The 6,458-nt window shown below is 54.2% G+C and overlaps 1 protein-coding gene across 1 annotated transcript in view; it reads left to right on the plus strand.

The window, feature by feature from the left end:
- The first annotated feature begins 2,154 nt into the window (after positions 1–2,154).
- CAVIN1 (caveolae associated protein 1) overlaps positions 2,155–6,458 on the plus strand; it is a 14,315-nt gene continuing 10,011 nt past the window's right edge. The window contains exon 1 of the mRNA XM_012803057.2: positions 2,155–2,832. Within this exon, the coding sequence (XP_012658511.1) occupies positions 2,362–2,832 (471 nt within the window). The 5' untranslated portion in view covers positions 2,155–2,361. The remainder of the gene's footprint in view (positions 2,833–6,458) is intronic.

Raw genomic sequence — 6,458 nt, forward strand, 5'->3', positions numbered from 1 at the left:
ACTTTTTCTATTTTTAGTAGAGATGTGGTCTCACTCTTGCTTAGGCTGGTCTCGAACTATGGAGCTCAAGCAATCCACCCTCCTGGCTTCCTAGAGTGCTAGGATTACAGTTGTGAGCCACCTCTCCAGGCCCCAGAAATTTCTATGGAAGATTCCACAAGAAAATAGTAATAATTAATATCTCCTGGAAAGAGAACTAGTTACTAGGGACAGAGGTAGAAATAAAGTTACTTTTCCCTGTATTTCTTTGTATGCTCTTTGCAGTTTGTTCCTTCAATGTCATCTGTTAAAACAATCTAATCAAATAAGCTATCATTCTTTTTTTTTTATTCTTTTTTTTTAAAGCTTTATCAGTCCTTAGTAGAAGGAAGTTAAGTTACTGTAACACATTCCTCTTAAATTCTAAAATAAATTGGTAATCTTCCGGTGCTAACAGCTACATGTGAATATAAGATTTTATATGCCAGTTTGACCCTTAAATGAGAAAGCTACTTGTTTATGCGGAAACAGCTATTGAAGTGTTAGGGCAAGTATTTCATCCACTAGTTGTTAGGACAATATCTCAGCCACTATTCTCTGGAGTTCCTTTTTGGGTGCATGGGTTGCCTGGATTGAGGAGGTTTGGGGTGCCCTAGCAGCAGTTTTTCACTTTTCCTAATGACGGTGGATGCCAGACTAGAAGCGACCTTTTGCCGAGACAATCATCCATCCAGCTGGGGAAACCCAAGCTTGGTTTCCAAAGCAGGGGAAAGGGCTGCAGCTTTTCTGTGGGAAAGGGAGCTGGTGGGGCTCCAGAGGACTCACACAGCCAGGCTGCTGCTAGAGAGCAAAATAAAGGAGGAGGGGCAGCCTCCTTCTCTGGTCTTCTCCACTAAGAACGCTCCTCTGGTGGGCCTGCTCAGAGTTGACGGCTCCTTTGTAGCCACCAGGAACGAAAATGTTTTAGTTGGGCGGAGCCAGTAGCTCAGTGGGTAGGGCGCCGACCACATACATCAAGACTGGAGGGTTCGAACTGGCCTGAGCCTGCTAAACAACAATAACAACTGCAACAACAACAAAAATAGGTGGGCGTTGGGCGGGCTCCTGTAGTCCCAGCTACTTGGGAGACTGAGGCAAGAGAATCGCTTCAGCCCAAGAGTTTGAGGTTGCTGTGAGCTGTGACGCCAAGGTACTCTACCCAGGGTGACATAGTGAGACTATGTCTTGGGAAAAAAAAAAACCTTTAGTTAATCCTCGAGCCAGCAGGGTCACACCAGCACATAGGGGTGACCCACCTCCCCGCCCAGAAAAAGGCCCAGAGTGCTAAGGTAGAAGCAAGGAAGCAGGAGTCCAGAGACCTGGGTTCAAGTGCCGGTGCCAACACGACCCTGCGAGTGACCTCTGGCAAGCCTCTCCAGGCCCACCTCCTCCTGTCAAACGAGGAGATGTCAAAACATCATGATTAGCGCTGGTCTCAGGGATCTAAAGAACCAACACATCACCCACAGATCCTGCTCTCTGAGATTGGTGTCGAGACCTGTTGGAGGGCAGAGGGCCCGGGGAACGGTGATTTTTAGAGAGAGATAAGTGGTGGGTAAAGCAGGGCTTTACTTCGTATTTTATTGTCCATCGTAACCTTACCGTTAGGACAATTCTAAGAGGAATCTAGAGGAGCTTCGCAGCCCCTCAGCACATGAACCTAACCTTTCTCTTCCTTCCCTTGCACCACCACCCCCTCAAAGCTTTTAGAACAGCGGGTTGGTAACTACGAGGTCGAAAAGATCGTGGTGGGCAAGGATACCTTTACCCTCAAAAACTAGGCATAGGCAAATAAAAGGTTTTGGCTATAATCTCAGGATCTCATGGTCCACCCAACTCCCAACTCTATAAAATGCCTTAAGATTTAGTCGGTTTGCGGATGAGCAAAGAATGGGAGAGGGAAAAGGCAAGCCACACACTCAAGACCTGATTCCCTTCCTCAACTCACATTCCTCCGGCCCAGTCCCGCTCCAGCTGCCCGCTGCCAGCGGAGGCCCTGGTCTCCCGCTCCAACTATTCCAACCATCCTGGGAAGGGTGGGGCGCGCGGCTCTCGGGTCCCCCTCCACAGCTCCCCCTCGCTGGTCTACCCTTCTGCCCCGGTCCCTCCCTCTCTGGGGTGGGGCCAGCCAATGCGCGACGAGACTCCGGGGTTTGGCCAGGGAGCCGGGGTGCGCACGGATCCCCCGCCCCGCAGTTCTGGCCGGCGTCCCGGTGCGCACGGACGTGGCTCGAGTTTCCTCCGCTCTTGATAGCTCTCCCCCTCCTGCTCCTCCTTCTCTCCAGGTCTCCAGCTCCGGCTGTTCAGCTCCACCCGGCCGGCCCCGCACGGCTCCGGGTAGCCATGGAGGACGTCACGCTCCACATCGTCGAGCGGCCGCTTGCCGGGTACCCCGACCCGGAGGGCCCAGAGCCCTCACCTGTGGGGGCGCCGGCAGCGGAGGAGCCGTCCGGGGCCGGCTCTGAGGAGCTGATCAAGTCTGACCAGGTGAATGGCGTGTTGGTGCTGAGCCTTCTTGACAAAATCATCGGCGCCGTCGACCAGATCCAGCTGACCCAAGCCCAGCTGGAGGAGCGACAGGCGGAGATGGAGGGCGCCGTGCAGAGCATCCAGGGCGAGCTGAGCAAGCTAAGCAAGGCACACGCCACCACGAGTAACACAGTGAGCAAGTTGCTGGAGAAGGTGCGCAAGGTCAGCGTCAACGTGAAGACCGTGCGCGGCAGCCTGGAGCGCCAGGCGGGCCAGATCAAGAAGCTGGAGGTCAATGAGGCTGAGCTGCTGCGGCGCCGCAACTTTAAAGTCATGATCTACCAGGTGAGCCCGCGGGGCAGACCGCACCCAGAGCAGAGCTTCTGCGCCCAGCCCGCGTCTCCCACCTGGGGCTTGGGGTGGGGAGACCTGCCCGCCGCACGGCTCTCGAGCCAGCTTGGCCTGGGCGCTCGGGAGATCCACCCTCCTTCCGGCGAGCGCGCCTAGGCTGGGCAGGACTAGGGGAGCGGCGGACTCTTCGGGCGTGCAGAAGGGCGCGCTCTGCACCCTGCACCTCCCCAATCAGTCCCCTCCCTCCTGTCTCAAACTTGTAGTAGAACCGAGTTAGAGGGCGGGACTCGGGGGCACTGTCCCGCGCAGACCGCCCCAGCTTAGCTGTCAAACGTCTTCTAGTTGGGGAAATTTCCAGGAAAGCCAGGGGTTCCTGGCGGCCGTTGGGGCCCGCTGTAAGCGGACACTGGCGGCGCGGCCGGGGCCTGGGGCCTCCGTGCCTGCCCGCCCGATATAGCGGGTGATTCAGGGCTCAGGAACGCACCGCGGGGGCTGCGCCAGGCAAGGGACGCGACCGCCAGCTTCCCTCCCGGGACCCCACGCCCCCGCATCAGCCTCCGCTGTCTACCCCTTGTCCCCTCGCTGCCATCTGACCCTGGCCTCCAGGCGCTTTCAGGCCCTAGAACACACGCTGGCCCTCTGCGCGCCGGCACCTCGGCCTTCTGGAAGCAGGCCGGGCGGGGAAGGGTGGGCGGGAGGAAAGCACTGGGGGCTGGCGGAGGAGGGTGCAGAGCCTCCGCAGGGTCCCGCGGTCTGGGCGCGGTGAATCACCCCCGCATGCCTGCGGGGGCGGAGGCCAGGCGCAGCAGGGGAGGAGGTAGGCGCGCCCCAGCCTTGTTGCTTTCTTTCCTCCTCTCCCCATTCCTTCTGCCTGGATAAAAATGGAGTTTTTGTATCATAACCCCAAATAAACCTGACAGTCTGTGTTGCTGCTACTCTCCACTCCTCTTCCCCAGTCTCACCAGGAATGAATCTGAACTCAGCTCTTGGTGAACTTGGGCGGGACGGGAATGTCCCTGACCCTGCCTCCACCCTGCTTCCTGAAAGCCTGGCTGATGCTCCCGCTCCAGGAGAGGGAATCGTGGGGGCTGGTAGGGTCGGACTGTACTCCCTCTTCTCCTGGCTCTCCCTCCTGAAGAGAATAGGGGTAGAAATGGAAGGCTAGCTCTTCCGCACAGAGAAGACCCCAGTCAGGGAGTTGTGGTTCCACTGACTCTGGTACCAAGCTGGGTTGAGTGACCATCTGGGGTGAGGTGAGGTCCTTGCTCGGTTTCTCTGGGAAGAGTTAAGAGATGCGGTCTGAGAGAGTAGAGACACAGAGGTGGGTGACCCAGAAAAGAGGTGCTAATAGGATAGAAGCAGAAATGACTCTTGTGCCTCTCCTGACCCTTACCCACTGCCCCCACTTACAGCAGTGTTTGGATAGAGAATGTTTGCCCAGAGCTGCGTTTTCCATTTATCTAACTAAGTGGAGATAAAGGAGGAAGAGGGTTGGGGGGGGTTGTGTTTTGGGAGGTTTTTTGGGGGGAGGGGATAAAGTATTGCTCTGTTGCTCCAGCTAGAGTGCAGTGGCATCATCACAGCTCACTGCAACCTCAACCTCCTGGGCTCAAGGGATCCTCCTGCCTCAGCCTCCAAAAATGCTGGCATTTCAGGTGTGAGTCACTGTGCCCTATTTGTTCTGGGGGAACAAAACAGGAGTCTGGGACAGCAAGCCAGCTCTGTATTTTCTCCAGAGCCGTGGTGTGGTAGAAGGCCACCATGAAAATCTTAATATGGATGACCCTTCTCACCCTAAGTGTCCTAGGCCATAGAACCCAGAAAAGATCTCAGCCTGAAGGTAAACCTCCCTATGCTAAAGGTGGAGATTCTGAGGGAAGGACAGGTATAGAGGGAGAAAGCCTTCTCTGCAGAGTCTAGTGGCATCCCTGTTGAGCTCTGGCATGCCCCCAGGGTGTGTGTATATACTGTGCCTGTGTGTGTGTGTGGGGGGGTGAGTTCTGTTCTGTGGCTTTTACTGCATCTGTCCTAAACCAAGGTGAGTGGTGGGCTGAGAGTTGAGGTTGTAAGAGTGGCTTTATTGAGCCCCCAACCCACAGCGGAAATAATGAAGAACCAAAATGTTCCCAACCAGGGAAGAAACTCAGAGATAAAGAAAAGACTGCAGCTACTAGGGTGGGGCTGGGGGAAGCAGAACTTCCCTGAGCTGTAAAACAGATGTTCCAGGTGGGGAAGAGGGAGTGGAGACTCTGCTGCTGGAGGAAAGCAGAGGCCACTCCTCCCCCTGAAGTCTGCAGCCTGAGAAGAGAATGAGGTAAAAATAGCTCTGAGCCTTGGCAGTCCTAATAGGGAAGATTGGGGGCAGCAGCATTTATGGAAAAGTGCAGTTAAGCGGGGTGGGCTGCTTGGGTGGCCAGGCAAAGAGAGAGAGATTTGGGGGAAAGGCTTCTGTGGTGGTGTGAGTTCTTTGGAGGGGAAGGGGATGCTGTATTCCCAGTGCAGATGTGGGAGGTGATGATGTGGCAGTGGGGGTGGGGTGGAAGGGACAGGAAGGCCCAAGTCATCTGGCCTCCCACACCCTATTCCTGGAGGGAAAAGGAGGGAATCCCTTATGTGGCCCTACCTCAGAGTCAAGGAACTGCTAGACATAATGATTTCAGAGGTTCAGCTGCGTTGGACCCCTACGAACATGTGCACACATACGTACACACACATACCCACACAGCAGAAATTCAGCACCTCTGTCCTTGGATTATCAGAGCCCTCATTTTGAACTCATTTCTGAGTCATTACTACCTTTCTCTAGCATCTCCCTCCCTGAGTCCCAAACAAAAACTAGCAGTTTGGCATTGCATCCTACCAGGCCACACTTAGTTGGACAACAGCTAGTGAGTGAGAGAAGTGAATTCTACTAATAAAAGGAGTTAGTGGATTGAAGGCAGCAGGAGGATCAGGCCAGATTGTGGGTCTGGAGGCCATGGTTCTAAAACTCTGCAAACGGGTAGAACTATGATCATTAACGTGCCAGATCGCCTAGGCAACAATGGGATATTATCAGTTCTTTTATAATCCAGAAAGGGGGAGGAGGGGTAAAAAGGAAATATAGTCATGCATCACATGCAAGAACTGGTATACATTCTAAGAAATGTGTCGTTAGGCAATTTTGTCATTGTATGAATTTCAGAGTGTGTTTACACAGCCTAGAATGTATATCCTACTACCCATCCAGGCTGTGTAGTGTGGCCTACTGCTCCCAGGCCACAGTGCTACCTATACAGTATATTCCTGTCCTGAATACTTCAGGCCCCTGTAACACAGTGGTATTTGTGCATCTGTCTAAATGTAGAAGGTGGGTTGTGGTGGCTCGCGCCTGTAATCCTAGCACTCTGGGAGGCCGGGCGTGTGGATTGCTTGAGCTCAGGAGTTCGAGACCAGCCTGAGCAAGAGCAAGACCCCATCTCTACAAAAAATGGAAAAACTAGCCGGGTGTTCCAGCTATTCCAGGCGCTGAGACAAGGGGATCTCCTGAGCCCAGGAGTTTGAGGTTGCTATGAGCTATAATGATGCCATGGCACTCTACCCAGGATGACAGAGAGAGATTCTATCTCAAAAAAAAAAAA

The sequence above is a fragment of the Otolemur garnettii genome, unplaced genomic scaffold (genome assembly GCF_000181295.1).
Source record: "Otolemur garnettii isolate 467f Iridium unplaced genomic scaffold, OtoGar3 scaffold00018, whole genome shotgun sequence".
Classification (NCBI taxonomy): Eukaryota; Metazoa; Chordata; class Mammalia; order Primates; family Galagidae; genus Otolemur; species Otolemur garnettii.